The sequence below is a fragment of the Phyllostomus discolor genome, chromosome 8, assembly GCF_004126475.2.
Source record: "Phyllostomus discolor isolate MPI-MPIP mPhyDis1 chromosome 8, mPhyDis1.pri.v3, whole genome shotgun sequence".
In the NCBI taxonomy this organism is placed as follows: Eukaryota; Metazoa; Chordata; class Mammalia; order Chiroptera; family Phyllostomidae; genus Phyllostomus; species Phyllostomus discolor.
This window is the reverse complement of record NC_040910.2, coordinates 69252153-69268145: the sequence shown is the minus strand read 5'-3', so window position 1 is coordinate 69268145 and position 15993 is coordinate 69252153. Positions and strand designations below refer to the sequence as shown.

The 15993-nt window shown below is 46.0% G+C and overlaps 1 protein-coding gene across 1 annotated transcript; it reads right to left on the bottom strand.

Annotated features, from left to right (window-relative positions):
• Window positions 1–2661: 2661 nt before the first annotated feature.
• Window positions 2662–15698, bottom strand: GSG1L2 (GSG1 like 2). Its single transcript, XM_036032997.1, has 5 exons — window positions 15398–15698; window positions 7593–7640; window positions 6367–6519; window positions 4538–4649; window positions 2662–3256 (listed from the first exon to the last, which is right to left on the bottom strand). Exons 1-5 carry the CDS (start codon window positions 15696–15698, stop codon window positions 2998–3000), a joined length of 873 nt encoding a protein of 290 aa, XP_035888890.1. The 3' UTR covers window positions 2662–2997.
• Between the last annotated feature and the right edge of the window lie 295 nt (window positions 15699–15993).

Below are 15993 nucleotides of genomic sequence, written 5' to 3'. Positions count from 1 at the left end.
GAGGAGTGGAATGTTGTAGATACCTGGTCAAATTTACTGAATGACTAAGGATGGATGCCTTCCTGGCTAAAAATGGTTGGTGGATTTGTACTTGTTTGATCCTGGCTTTTTCTTGGACAGGGTCACTGTGATTTCAGTATTATTCTCCCAACTCACTGGCAAGGGCTCAGACTCTGTCTTGTTTCCTTATATACTCATGGGACCTCACACAGTGCTTTTCACATGGCAGATACTAGCAGTTAATCCTTCCTTGTGATAAATTGCAGGCATTATTCTAAGATCTCCACATATATCAACACACTTAGTCCTCACGACCCCTCAAGTAGATAGGATTGTTCTCTGAGTTTACATAGGAGAAAACGGAGGTGTAGAGAGGCCAGGGATTTGCCCAAGGTCAAGATGAGGAGCTAGGAGTTATATTTAGGCAGCCTGGCCCCAGCATCCATGCTCCTGATCATAAGCCATATTGCTTCCCACAAAATGCTTTAAAAAGTCTACTTGATAGCATATGTTTATACTCATTTGATAGATATATTATATATACACACATATACATACTTCTGGATATGCCCATATATGTGTGTGTGGGGGGGGTTCTATTTGCCAACCATTGTTCTATATGCTGGGGGGGGTGGGTACAGAGAAGAGTTCTTGCCATAGAGAAAAACTTGACAATTTGTAAGAGGGGAGCAGATATATAAATAAATTATCTTAGTATACCATAGAATTAAAACCCACCTGGGTCTGTGTTACAGCACAGACTGATGAAAACAGGGGTGTTGGTTCTGTGTCTAGAGCTGGGTGTGGTTACACGACTACACTCACTGTTTGAAAATTCATTAGACTATACTCTCAGGAATGTGTCTTTTTCTCTACATTTGCTAAACTTCAATAAAGTCTACATTTAAAAGCTTTAAAAGTGCCTTGGAGCTCAGAGGATGTAGCACAGGATGGGTTTCGAGTTGAGGCCCTTCCTGGCCCTGGTGTGGAGCTGGCTGTGGACTCCTTTCTCCCGGCGCCACCTGCGCCGTCCAAGGACGTCAGCCTCCCTCCCATGGCGACAGCACGTTCACTTCCTCTTCGGGACCTTCAGCTGCGACCCCCGCAGATACGGTTTTATTTCTGAGAGAGAAGTGACTGAGGGCCCGTTTGGGGACATTTCCAGGGCGTGTCCTTCTCTCTAAGATCAGACTGTGACTGGATGTTGTGAGAGTGATGCGGGGTCTTCTGCACAGGCACACAGGGGCGGTGAGTGGCAGAACGGAACGTGCACCTGGCGAGGACAGAGGCCGGGGTTACAAACCCTTCTGCTCTAAATGCAGAGACGGTCGGGGTGGGGGGGGGGGGACCCCAGCATGCCTCCTCTGTTTTGGGCTTATTCTGGAGAATTCAATTTTCTGTATCTTCCAATAAGCTTCATTCAACACAACACAGAATTCCATGGGACCTTCATCTGTGAGGCAGGTGCTCACCTGTAGCCCGGGCACGACTAATTCACTGGATTTTCCTCTTATTCAATGTCAGTATAAATGTTACAGTTCGGCATGAGCATAGTGAGTCATTTTATTTAAAGGTTTTATTCAGTTTTGTTTTTCAGAAATGATGTGTTCACTAAACACATAAATAATTTTTTAAGTGAATCTGAGCATATTTAGTGTTATAGAATTTGGCAGTCCACTTCCCCCTTAACCCCAAATTATGTGTCTAACAACCTGTGTCCTCAATAAAATGTTAATTTAAAGTATAAGATAATTTATACAATATTGTAACTGAACACAGTAGGGAACATGCAGTACTCCACTGCTTCACACAAGACTGGCACGATTAGTGTTGTTTATTTTTAGAAGCAAAAGTGACTGGCAAGTTAAACACAACAATTCAAACATTTGTTCCACTTGACTGAGATAAGATGTCATTCCATTCGACTGTTCTCATTTTGTTTTACCACTCAATTACCTTGCAAACTGATTTTACTATAGGTAGAAATTGGAAAATTTAGAAGAAAATATATTTTTATTTGTTTTATTTATTTTTTATTTTAAAAATTCTCAACAGAGGATACATTTATTAATTTGGCAGAGAGAGAGAGGGAGAGAGAGAGAGAGAGAGAGAGAGAGAGAGAGAGAGAGAGAGAGAGACATCAACGTGAGAAAGAAACATTGATTGGTTGCCTCCCATACATGCCCCAACGGGGGATCGAGTCTGTAGCCTAGGTACAGGCTCTGACTGGGAATCAAACTGGCAACCTTTTGGGGAATGGGATGCCATTCCAACCAACTGGGCCACCCAAGCAGGGCAAAAATATTTTAAAAAATAACACAAAGCTTATTTTTAAATTCATGTCCTTTCAATTACAATTAAAAAGAAAGTATGGGATACTTATACATATGATCAATTTGTGTGTGTCAGTTAAGGAAAATAAATTCTTGACTCCTCTGTCAACAAAACTGTGTGGGCAACACATGTTACGATCCTCTTTTTTTTGTTGTTGTTTTGCTTATTTATTTTTAGAGAAGTGGGGTAGGGAGGGAGACAGAGAGGAAAAGAAATATTGATGTGAGAGAGAAACACCAACTGGTTGCCTTTCATACGTGCCCTGACCAAGGACCGAACCCACAACCTAGGCATGTGCCCTGACTGGGAATCGAACTGGTGACCTTTCACCTAGTGGGAGTACATCCAACCAACTGAGCCACAATGGTCAGGGTGGCTTCTCTTCCTCTTAGTGTGCACATGCTTCCTCTCTTTGTTACACTCACTAAACTCACTATCAGGAAAGCTTGAGATGTTCACTTAAACTGGAGGGTCAATGACTGACATGGTATATAGGCATTCTCTCACTTAAAGATACTGGACTGAGAGGCTGAAGCCAAGGGGTTTAGTGAAGGATGAGATAGTGAGTCGGAGCTTTACCTGGATTCAGCCTTCTGAAGCCCACCCCAGGGCATTAGAGCCTGGCTTGTCTGCTTGTGCAGATCTGGCAGTCACCAGCACTGGCTAGCACATGGACACCCTAACTGGAGCACCTGGTGGCAGGTGCTCAGAGAAAGTCACGAGCGCTTGCCCCACAAGGCTTCGAGCAGCTTCTGTTTCCCAAACCACTTCCAGAGCCTCAGGTTCCGGGACATTGTGTTCAGAGTGCCGACTGCCTTTCTGTACCCTCTGCTCCTCTGTACATTCCAGGTGGGCTGCTGAGTATCTGCTCATGGCCATGACTGACACGGCCATGCAGAGGGCGAAAGAGCCCCAGGCGAGGCTGTCAATAAAAGGCACAGTTAGGAAAGGACCTGGGGCTAGGTTCCAGGGCTTCCTACCAGGGTTCAGTATGGTGACAATCCAGCTCCTACCTCTGCCCAATTTAGACCCAGATTTTGGATCACCAGTGTCAGAGCCCAGCCAATGCTGTGTTGTAGGTTCATGGCTCAGAGTGAATTCTGGTGGCATAGTGCTCAGGTGCACTGGGGGTTTGAGAGAATCCATCTCTCCTTAACTGTGCAGCCATAAGCTGCTGACTTCACCTCTCTGTATCAGTTTCTCATTTGCAAAACTGGGACAATAGGAGTACAGTCCACAGGGTGGTTGTGAGGAATTCAGTGAGTTAATGGTGGGAAGCACTAACTCAGGACACTGGCACAGGGCATTTCTCTTTCTACCCTGTGCATCTCTGCCCTCTGGAAGCCTATTGCTTCTGATATGATGGTCTACACTTTTCATCTTTCATGGGCCCCAGTAGAGTGGTTGCTGAGAAAGAGTCTCTATAAACTGACATTTGTGTGTGTTTTCATGGGCTTGAATTCTCAGGTGAAATAGATGACTTCATACTCAAACACCTAAAACAAAAGCCCATGAGTAGGTAAGTTCTAACTCCTCTTTGGAGCTTCTAATTGTCCTTACACATGACACTGACAACCAAGCTTGTGGATAATAGTAACACAGGCATGTTCACCAAACCCTGGCATAGTGTCATGGGGGTGTGAGCCTTGACCGTGTTATTTATTTTACAAAGAGGAAAGTAACACAAGAGGTTGTCATACAGGATGAAAATGTAGGTGTATGTACATATGTTTATTTGTAAGATGAAGCTATGGTTTGGAGGCCCACATTGAAGAGAACCCTGTGGTCTCACACAACATGGCCGAGTCTTTGTGTTAGAGATACAAATTCAATGTCATGCACTCATCTTTCCATTGGAAACAGCAACTGGGTCTCCCACCATTAAAATATTTACTAGGAGTTATAGCACAGGACTTTATCCCCTAAGCTGTGTTTAAGAATATAATGACAATGATCTCCTTTCTTGGGGATTTTAGTCTGTGCCAAATATTTTAGAAACATGATCTCTTTAGATCTATGAAAACATTTGAGACAGGTATCCTCAATTCACAGATGAGGGGACTGGGCTACTGAGAGGTTAATAAACTAATGCAGTCGCAAGAGTAGCAGGTGGCAGGGCTCTGACCACGGGCGGTGGCCCTGCAAAACCCACATGCATCCTTGCTGGTGCCTCAGAACTTGGGTACCCTGGACAACAACTCACCAGTATGACCAGCCATAGTTCCACGTCTGAGGCCTCCAGTCTTCTGGCCCAAGGCTCACGGTGATTTGAAAAATGGTTGTGTACATTACGTAGGCCACCATGCCCAGCAGCCCTGCATAGGACAGTGTAGTGAGCCACAGTTGGGAGGACGGTTTCTCTGCCTGGCATGAGAGGGATGTAAGGAGCCCACTAGCATCCCCCTTGACCCCTTCTGAGCAGCCTTCACATTTCACAGGTGTACTAATTTCTTACTGTCACTGGTCTACGCAGTGGTGTGTGTCCCTTTGCCCTGTCTTTTCTCCCATGACCATCTCTTTCCAACTTGTCACACCCCTGGGTCCCCATGTTGCAGCCTCTCTTTCCCAGTACAGAGGAGGAGGTGTCCTTGAGCTGCCTTTGGCCTGAAGCAATGTTCTGTCATGTTATATTTTTAAGGTGGATTTTTTGCTGACACTTAAGAACTAGGATACTTGACACAAAAATCTGAGTATGTTCTGACTACACTAGACTCACATGGCAATGATCAGTGGGGACTGAAGTCCGTTGCCAACGTGAGGTTCTTTCCTTTGTAAGTGACTTTGTCTTTGTGCATGGAGACCCAGACGAGTTTCTTCTGTGATAGTTTGGCAGGATGTGTCTAGGACTTGGAGGCACTGTGCCAATTTTACCAGGTATTTGGAGGGAGCTTTCTCAATATACATTTTGGTCTTTTGTTCAAGAAAGTTTCCTTGAATTTTACTTTTAACTATTAGTCCTTTCACTGTTTTATCTTTCTTTTTCAGGGACTCTAATTACAAATATATTTTAACTTAATAAATGTAGGATGGGCAGTGGCCAACTGGGGTCCCAATAGAAATGGGTTTTAACTGGTGGTGACAATTATTTATATATTAATGGCAATATCTAAAGTTCGTATGATGTACCTGAACTTACTAATCCTTAAACATGCTACTGGAAATCTCTTTCATGCAGCTGAAACTGAAGGAGACATCCAGAAGAAGGCCTACTCATGACCTTGAAGGACCTTGGGAGAATGCCAGGACCTGGCAGGGAGCCTCCAAGAGTTGATGGCCTGGCTGTTGCCTATGAAAATCCAGAAATTAGATTTTATCATCCTGTTCACTGATGATAAGACTTGGAAAAGATGTTTTATACTTACTAAGCCCAGAAGAGATCTCCCCACTGGACTGACTGATGCCTATTAACTTTACAGAGTTTTGCTCTGCCATTGCTCTGGGTTCTTTTCTTGGTAAAAAGCCCACCTGGGGACCAAATTAAGTTGCTCTAAAAGTTGCTTGGAGAACACAGAAGTAAGGCCCCCAAAAGGAGTTCTTTATTCCTATTTACACCAAACTGGATAGTAATTTTTACCAGGCTACCATTTATTGAGTACTTACTATATACTAGGCACATTTTTATTTAGTCATCACCTTTTGAGATACCTAGCTGAGAGAAGTCAGGTAACTTGCCCAGGACCACACAGCCATTAAGTAGCACAGGGCCGGACCCCGGCAGGATTTCTCCCCAGACTCCTGCCTCACAACCACACTAAATTAGGCAATTTGTGTCTCAGAGTCTGTTTCCTCCCTTCCCGGGGCTGTGATGAAACACACTGATGAATTTATTCATTATCTATGCTTCTTCCCTTTCTTTTCATCAGTCACCCAAAGCCTCATCACTCCCCATCATGGGATTAATGAACTCAGTGGCTTTTGCAGTGGAACAGGTATCCTGCTGAACTTGCCACTGACAGGGAAGAGCTGGCCTGAAGCTTCTCGGCTCCCTCAGGGGCAGGCAGCGTGTCTGACAGAGGGGCGCTGGGGTGGTACCTGCAAGCACCATGAGGACAGCTACAGCGGCATCCACCTGGAACCAGTGGGACCCACAGCTGCTGTAACTCACTCTGGAGCCCAGAAGGATGGCGCTCGTCAACATCAGGAGGGTATTCAGGACCTTGGCCCCAATGGACAGCCACAACACACCTGCAAAATGTAGGCAAGACAGAGATGCTGTGTACTTGGAATTCAGCAGAATTAGGATATTTGATCCTTAGAGTTAGTTCACTTCTAAAATGAAAAATAAACAGATGCCACAGGGTGAAAACCACAGATACCTGATGAATCTTGGGAATTTGACAGAGAAAGGGGCTCCTAGGGCTTGAAAGAAGAATTTGTAAAGAGTATCCTTTGCTGGGAAGAAGAAAAAATGAAAGAACTAAAGCAAAACTCTGATGTGAGTACATGAGAGAGATACCAGGGTCTCCATCCCTCAATTTCCAAATTAATGTATTGTTTTGATTCCACCAGAATACACGATCTTTTTAAAGAAGAAGCTAGACAAACTTACGCAGGGGCAGGGGAGTCTGAGAGTTTTAAGAGCCCTGATTACAGATGCCAAAGCCTCATTTGTTTTTGTGTGAGCCAGTTATTTACTCAGATCTCCAGAGGGCATCTCACTTGTGGCTTCAAGGAACTGGGCTGGATGTGGAGGGGAGTAGAAAGAGAGGACAAAAAGGGAAACTAATGTTTGTCAAAGGCTGCCTGTAAGGCAAGTTAGGTACTGGGGACACAGCAACAAATGAAACAGAAGTGATCCATGCCTGTACTCCAGCTGGGTAAACAGATACTAAGAAAGCAAATATAAATTGGATGTATGTTATAGAGGAGAGACAGTGCTACAGGCAGTGATCTGCCAGGGCTCATCTCTTCCCAGCTCTGTGTTTACCTCACAACAACAGCTTGAAATTGGCCATGGTGGGAGTATTTACACCATGGAACATGGCAAATGCTACCAGTCTAGGCTTCCCCTTCACCCCCACCTGGCAAAGTTGGCTCTTTAACATTTAACAAAGTTTGTATTTCATGTTCCACTACAGGGCAAATGAAGACAGAGCCAGTGGTTCCAGCTTTTGGACTCAATTTAATGGAAACAAAACAAAACAAAACACCCAAAAACTATCAATAACTCTTTTATCTTTCCCCTACCCCAATAAAAAATAATAAAAATTGTCCAAATCGTGCAGAGCTGGTTGACAGAACGTGAATAAGGTAGTTACCTTGTTCTTCCGTGGGTATTATACTCTGGAAACTCCTGCACCTTTCACCTGGAAGACAAGGAAAGTATATTCATAAGTAGGGTAAACTTTGACAATTAGGGACAAACTGTGTTCCTAGCTCCTTGAGTGTATCCCAGGTCATTTTGAACAAGGACTGGCGAGTGTGGCAGTCTGGTTTATTGTTCACAGACATGCAGTGCCCCTTCCTGTGGGAACATGATATAGCCTTGCCCTAGTGAAGCCAGGGTTGGCCACGTGACTTTCTTTGGTCAACGAATCCGGAGCAGAAGTGAGGTGGATCATTTCTGGTCAGAAGTTTGCAAAGCCAGTGTGTTGTCCACATGGTTTTTCATTCCCTTGCCTCTGTGATCACAGAAGCATATGTCCAGGTAGACTCTCCATCAGCCTGGGTCCATGAATGGCTACAGTGAGGAGTCATTCCTTGTCAACCTGAAAAGTACGTATAGAATGAGCTACAAATGAATTTGTCGGTTTCAGTTACAGGTATTTGGGGGTTGTTGGTTACTGCAGCAGAACTTAGCCCATGTGGACTGATTCTGCCAGCCTTTGACCAGTCGTACTCAGCTTCCCAAACAGCATTCGTTATGATACAAGTCTCAAATAATTTGTTCCTGGTTAGAGGGAAAGGAACAAAGTTAGTAATGATTTTTTTTAAATGAATTTGAACAGATTCAGAATTATCTTTGTTACTCAGTGACCCAGTTACTTGCATTCCATCATGCTTTCTGGAGTATGAAAGGAAAGGGAGTATTTACTGGGCATGCACCAAGTACTGGGCGGAGGCCACCACCAGACTTGTTTTGTGCACCGAGGAGGTGTGCTTTGCCTTCATCATTGTCAGGCTGCACATGCTGGCTGGCAAAGCTTGCACCGCTACCTTAGATCTGCAGTGCCTTTGAAAGAGTGCAATCCATGAATGTCCACTTGGTGTATGGATGTAACCAAATTCTGGTTTGAGGGTGAGTGACAGAGGGAGAATTGAGACTACAGCAACTCACCTTGTGGGGCCCTGTCCCAGGTGGAAGCCCTACTTTTCCTCCATGCGTATGTCAGCCCCACACCAAATCACGGGCTATAGAGTGGGAGGAGCGTGGGAAATCACCTGGTTTTTCCCTGCCCGGTTTAGAGGAGCTCATCCAGAGACCTCAGAGACAAAATGGCTGGTACAAGACCAACAGGCAGAGGCTGTCTCAGCATTGGAACTCGGGTCTGCAGGAGCGCAGCCCAATGCTGCCCACATCACGGATGGAACACAATCCAGTGGACAGCAGGGACGGTGCCAGGGAGGCAAAGAGGCCTGAGACACTGGGAGCTGCTCCAAGGCTGGGCTGGTAGCAGCTAAAATGAGTCAAGATGCCAAAGCCAAGGGGCATAGATCATCAACTCTTCAAAGGAATGGCTTTGCTGTCTCTAAAATTGGTTCAGTAGTCCCCACATGAACCTCACTTTGCCTTGATTGCCTTACTAAGATAATAGACAGGAAAGATTCTCTCACAGTTGATATGCACTTAAACCTTTTTGGAATAGAATGAGTTCTATTGGGCAAGTACAAGCATACCTTGTTCTATTGTGCTTTGTTTTATTGAGCTCTGCAGATATTGTGATTTTTACAGATTGAAGGTAAGACCCTCTACCAGCAAAATGATGACAGCTTGCTGAAGGCTCAGATCATTAGCATTATTTAGAAAAAAGTATTTTTAACTAGTATATACATTATTTTTCAAGACAATGCTATTGTACATTTAATAGACGACAGTATAGCATAAACATCAATTTTATATGCACTGGGAGACCAAAAAATTCATGTGACTCACTTTATTTTGAAATCCACTTTACTGAGGTAGTCTGGGTCCAAACCAGCAGTATCTCCTAAAGGTTGTGAACTTTAAGACTTGCCAGCTCCTCTCCCTAAAACTGGGCCCCACTCCTTCAAGTTCCTGCACTGCCCCTCTGCTGGGCAGTAGGAAGAAGAGGAACAATGCCTGGGTTTGCGGTGCAGCCATTTGGCTGGGCTGCTCTGCTGGGATGTTTTCTGACTTGCATGTGCAGCAGGAATTCCTTTGTCACATAACTGTCCCAACAAATGGCCTGAAGGAGGGTGTGTGCACGCTTGGGGCTGAGACCATGGTCAGTGCTAATCTTCAGCTGCAGGGCCTCACAGCTTTTTATTTCAGTCTACTTTGGATTGACGTGATCAGATGTGTGTCCTGGTTGATTCTCTGATTTTGGCAGCAGTGAGTGTATTATGATCCTAATAGCAAAAATGTGTCCTAGTCCCTCAGTTCTACCAGGGAGGTCCCCACAGCGTTGGGGAAATCCCAGCACTCAGCCCTGTTCTCTCTGTCTCGTGGGGCCAAGGCAGCCCTTTCCCCATGGCACCTCATCAGATCCTCCTCACAGCCCGAGAGTCAAGACTGCAGTGAGAGCAACAGATGGACATGGGATGGAACGCAGCATCTACATCCAAAAGGCCTGGCTCTTGTGCCTGGTTCTGCCACAGTCAGTAATTTCAGGAAGTTTCTTGACCTCTCTGAGCCTTGCTTTCTTCATCTGCAAAATGGGTACAATAAAAGTCCTCCAATACAAAAGTACAGGGTCCATCACAAATAACACCTGCCTTTTTATTACAAAATCTTTCATTACGTAAAGTATGTAATGCTGTAACAAAATTGTAAGCATGTAATGCTGTAACATAACATCACATTCAAGCATACCATATGTCATTTAGGTAAAATGTTCAAATTAAAACTATAAATAATTACACCCAAATTATTACTCTACCAACCACACTTAAGCAGGTGTTACTTCCGCTGGACCCTGTAGTTTGTGAACTGCCTTACACTTGTTTTTGTGTCTAATTATTGATCGAGACAAATATAAACATCCATGTATTGCAATTTGATGGCCAGGTTCAAGCAGGTTGGTGGAACCAGGAACTGAAACTGGGTTTTCCCACCTGAGACCCAGAGAGCACAGACAACTAAGGGTCTGTCTGGTCTTCGGAAGAGGCTGCCTTTTCTCATAGGACTAACGCAGAGACCAGGTACAGAGCCAGGCGCAGGGCAAAGAAAACGTGGTGGTTAGCCAAGGAGATAAAGAGAATTTACAATAGCTTAGAAGGGTGAGTTTAGCCTGGATGGAAACAGTCAGACCATAGTGACCCCTTGATTCCTATCAATCCCCAGAAGTGGTGTTCCTTTTGAATAAAGCCAGCAGGATTAAAAAGCAAAATCTTTATAAATCCTGTGAAGCCAGAGTGGCGGGTGCTGCGTAGCCTGACAGTACTTGGCTGGTCAGGCTGTGCCGCCCGGCAGCCAGCCCAGCAGAAGGTGCCCAAGTCCCTGGAGGTTGCCTCTGTCCCACTTCATTTGCTTGTAACCCCACCCTTTATGGGGTGTCCAGGCCCCTCTGCCCTTAAACTCTTTGAGTTTAGCAGAGCAGCATAGAATCGGAAATCAATACATTTCACTCATTCATTAGCCTAAGGAAAAGGACATTTTGCCCAAGTGCTGCCTCAACCAGGCCTTTTCATTCTGAGTGTTCATTTCAGAGGGCGGACTCAGAGGTGCTGTCTCCCTCAGAGGCATGCCAGGCATTCGGAAAGAAGTGCAGCGCTCTCCCAGGCGACCGTGCAGAGGCTGTCCTGAAAAAGCACTTCAGGTACAGAGTCCCTAGGTAGGTCCTCTTTTAGGGGCAGAGATGGGGTAATTCAGAGGGAAAATACCCAGGAAGCCCCCAGGCACACCCTCCTCAGGGCAGAGTCCTTCCCACCAGGGCTCCCCAGCGCCCCTCACACCTTCTGACTCTCCCTCTAAAGCTCTGCTTGGTGCCTTCCCACCCCCCTCCACATCGCCCAGGCACTTGGGATAAATTAGACAAAGTAGCAGATGTTTGTGTGGAGTAGCCTCCCACTGGAGCCCCGCACAGGCTTTCTGTGCAAAGTTTCCCAGATCCCGGGAGAGTTCTCGTGGAACTTTGGGTACCTGCCTTCCCCGGCCAGTGGAGGCCCTGAGAAGGCTGAGCCTGGCAAGGTACAGCGGGGGAGGAGATTTCAAGGTCATTGGCATTCCTTGCCAGCTTGCTCCATTCTCTTTCGTTATTACCTCCTGTAAGCATTTACGTGCAACCTCTGATGAATACCTTGTGTTTTATCCTCTACGTGTTTGCTGTTATTTTAGTCAGCATTGGTAAAAATGTAATTCTAAATATTTTGCTTCAGGGGTATCTCATAACACATGGTGATAATATTCTCCTGGGGGGAGAGGTGTCCTGTCCTCCTTTCCTCCTTCTTACTAAAATGACGACACTCTTGAGAGACCCTGGTTTACCTGATGGCATTATATTAGGAACCATATGAAAATGTGAGTGGAGGCTTTTCAGACTGATGGACACAAACTGGTTTGTTGATAATTATAAGACAATGAACTGCCCTTCAGTTAAGTTTTGGTGATGGTGGGGTACCAGACAAAGTCTGGCTAAAAGTTAAGAAATTTGAGGTGCATGTGTAGCTCATTGGTGTCTGGCTGTATACTCTTCAGCAGGGCATTTCTAAGTCTAGTTTCACCACCAGAAAAATGAGTCTGTTGTTCTAGATCACTTTTCCAAAGAGTGTCCCACTCAGGGGAGACTGAACACTAGTCTCCAAAAACATTAATCCTTATTTCATACAGATTTTTTTGCAGGAAATACTGGGAAATGTGTCAGTAAACAGGTTTTTTTTTTATTGTGGAACTTCTCAGATATTTAATGTACTCTTTAACACTGTGAATTTCCAAGAAGAAAATGTAATAGGTGACATTTTCCAAATTTGTTTGACTATTGAAATTCTCTTTATTTAATTTTACAAAGAATATCTCAACTAGCATCTCTGTGGAGTAATCTTTGAGTAAACCCAGCAAAGCACTTATTAAAGTCTTTTTCTGGTTTGATCTCAAGGATATAAGATGCACATAAATCAGAAAGGGGTAAGTACGTTCTTTGCTTCTACTTGGCCTTGTCGGTGAATCACTGAGAACATCGGCCTTCCTTGGGCTGCAGCACGCACTCCTGACTGACAGTGGATGAAAACGCATGTGTGGTGTGATCCACGAGAAGGTGGTGTGTGTGGTCAGCACTCTATGGCTGGACAGAAGCACCAAGGGGACTCCTGTCTCTAGTGGAAGAAGCCTGAAGGATCTTTACACAGACCCTCACTGTGCTTTCTGCTCAGGGACAATTGATCGTCAATCTGCATAGTGTTTGTGTAAGTATCTTAGGCACGTGCCACAGGCAGCTAGATAGTTTGCAGCTGAGTCTGGTCCTCCCTGAATCTCTGAGTTTTGCTGTTGCTGAAGAGATGAGGTTTCCAGCTCCACCCTTTCCTCAAGCCCAGCTCAGGAAAAGTCCTCTCTCCCAGTCAGTCCCCTTTGTCACTGGGGAAACAGTTCACATCCACCTCATTTTCTAACTCTTGTTCACTGGTTCAGGTTCTACTATGGTCTTGTCTCTCTGACATGACAAATAGTAATGCTTCTAATTTTCTCCTGCTAGGCTTTTTCATCCTAGGGGATGTTGTTCCATTCAGTTCCTTGTCCTAGAGTGACCATGACCTTATGCTGCAGGGGAGGAGAAGCTGCCTGAGGTGACAGTGAAGAGCCATGTGAGTTAAGTTCTGTGATGAACCTTCTTCTGCTGCCCTGCATTGTGTTCCAACACCAACGCCTGTGCTGTCCTGCTTCAGACATTTGCTCACTCAGCTGTCTGCCTGGAACATCTGCATGCCGAACCTCCTCCTACTAAAATCGCCATTCTGCTTTGAGGCCTGTGTAGTGGCCGTCTCCCTCCCGAAAGCTTCCCCATGCCCAGAGCTGTAAGCAAACTCTTCCTCCGTTCTACTCCCATAGCATGTGTGTGTCTTCGTTGCAACCATGACCATACTTTCCCTTTACCTCAGTTTTAGTTTTAGTTTTACCTCAGTTCTCACCACTGTGGTCCACTCACCTTTCCTCATTTGTCTAGCCCTGTGGCTTCTGTAGAGATGGCTTTTAGTGAATTTGTTCCACACTACAGTGAGTTCCCCCTTTCCAGAGGGTTTGTTGTACCTGGGGAATGGGGGAGCTCAGCAGAAATACAGAGAACACCAGAAAGAAAAGAGAGCTGAGGGGAATAACAACAATGCTATGAGGATGGGAAAAGAAAAGGCAATTAGAAATTCTGGGGAATTCAAATAAGCTGTATAAGAAATTTAATGGAATGGTAGTACCTCCTTGACTTTGTCACGAGCAATATTTATATAGTCTAAATAAATAGCTGACTTATTGGTTGAAATGAAGCATCGATATGACTACATTAGGAGGGTGGCCGAGCAGACATGGGATGTGGTGGCGTCAGAGGTTTATCTGTTACAACAGGAAGTCAGGAGAGAATGTCTAATACGAAGACAGCAATGTCTTTGTAAACATAGAGACAACTCCCAGAAGAAAGGACTAGGCCAAATGTGGTTTCGCCTGAGGGTCGGGACTAGGTTATGGAGCAGGGGACTCTTTGTTTTTATTATAAGCTTTCAAAATGATTTGATTATCTATCTATGTGCAGATGGTACCTTGGCTAAATTCTTTTTAAAGGAATGCAGACTTTTAAACCCCATCTAAGACCTGGTGAGTCAGAATCCCAGGGCCAGTTACCCGAAGTTGGACAGACTTGTGGGCATCTGTGGCGTGCACCTACAGTCGCCCACGAGTCTGATAACCATGACCTCACATGTAGCTATGGAAACAGAAGTGGGCTGTCCTCAGGTGAGCACTTGGAAAGGGAGTGGAAGTTCCCAAACAATTTGCCTGTGTGTATTTTCCAAACCAAGCATCTGAGACTGCCTTGGAGACACTGCAGGAATGCAGGGTCTGAGCCTCCTGGGTCTGTCATGAGGGTGGACAGACATGGGGCAGGGATAGCATCTCGGAGAGCCCTCTCTTGTTGCCTTTTCCTTAGACCTCAGGGATAAACAGGCACTGCTGTAGGTATGAGAAAAGAAGAGGCAGCCCAAGGCAAGAGAGAAATGGGATGAGAGGTCTGCTCCGTTCCACCTGGAGGGGGCCTTTGCCCCAGGGAGGGACAAGCATCCTGTCCCGCAGCCAGGCCTTGCGTGTGTGGCCCTGCTGCCCACACGGAGGAGCCCACTCCCCACCCCCAGCTCTTTATGAGGTAAAGACACTCTTTGCTGAATGTATGTGCTCCAAATACTCATCCTTCCCTCCATCTTCTCTCTCCTCTTCCTTCACTATTTCCCTCACTGCTAATCTGTCAGACTCACAGAACTTCAAAAGATGTTGATGAATCAGGGCTGAGTAATGTGGTGGGGAAGGGGAGGGGCTCATTAGTTATGTGGGATAAAACTCTCTGAGCCTCAGTTTCCTCATTTCTGAGCTGAGGAAATAATTTTTACTTTGCTGGTTTTTTTCAGAGAGAGACACAGATAAAGGCCTAACTTGTTAAGGGTTTTGCTTCTGGTAGGTGATCTGAAGAAGAGTTCCTTTCCCATGGATGGTGTTAAAGGTCTGTGTTCTAAGAGAACCTTCTGTTCCCGGACCCCTTGAAAGTGTAGGGATGCAGTTTAATAAATATTGATACTGTGTGAATCTGGTCATTTAATCTTTATACTGCTACTGTTCCTATTTTATCGATGAGAAAACAGAGGCTCGGAGCGGTGCGGGGACTCGCGCGAGGATACAGCTCGGCAGCCTGCCCCAGAGCTCCTGCTCTTGGACGCTGCCGACCACCTGCCACCCCAACCTGTGGGCCGTGCTCACCTGCGCTGCTGCCAGGGCTCTCCTCGCAAGACTGCCAGAGCCCCACATGGAACCTGCGTCGGATGAACTTGTCGTCCCCCATCTCCCAAATGTACTGGACGGCCTGGCTCTCGTTGTCCATTCTGCTGTCGCCACTGAAATGAATGCAGTGCGGCCCTCCCGTGTGGTCCTGGCACAGTGTCTTGGCCACCCTCCGGGTCCCCTCATACCAGTGGCTGCTGCCCAGGGCTGTGAGGGAGAAGGCGAGGGCGAGGCAGATGGGGAGGAGGGCCAGTGCCTGCTGCCGCTGGGCCCTGTCCATGGCTAAATGAGGTGTGTGGCATCGGATGAGCAGTGGGCCCCTCCTCTGCCTCCTCGCCTTGGCTCCCACCCTCCTCAGCCCTGCCATCTGGCCTTCTCACAGTCTTCTGTGACATTCCTGGGGCATGGGTGCGCTACAGCCTGCGGCAGTGGTGGCAGTGCCTGTTGCCTGAGAGGCCCTAGAGGGAGCACAGAGCCGGGAGGGCTCTCACCTCGGTCCTCCCCAGGATGGAGATGTTTGTGAGAGCGCTGGTTTTCAGTTCTGTTTTTTTTTCCCAATTGTAGTGAAATGTCCT

What these genes read in the sequence shown, in the direction of transcription:
- GSG1L2 (XM_036032997.1), bottom strand. Translation starts at nt 15,698, where the DNA reads ATGGACAGGGCCCAGCGGCAGCAGGCACTGGCCCTCCTCCCCATCTGC. An exon ending in TGTCCTCATGGTGCTTGCAG is followed by an intron (nt 4,650 to 6,366) that starts GTACCACCCCAG and finishes TGTCCTATGCAG; the next exon opens with GGCTGCTGGGCATGGTGGCC. An exon ending in AACTATGGCTGGTCATACTG is followed by an intron (nt 3,257 to 4,537) that starts GTGAGTTGTTGT and finishes TTTTATTGACAG; the next exon opens with CCTCGCCTGGGGCTCTTTCG.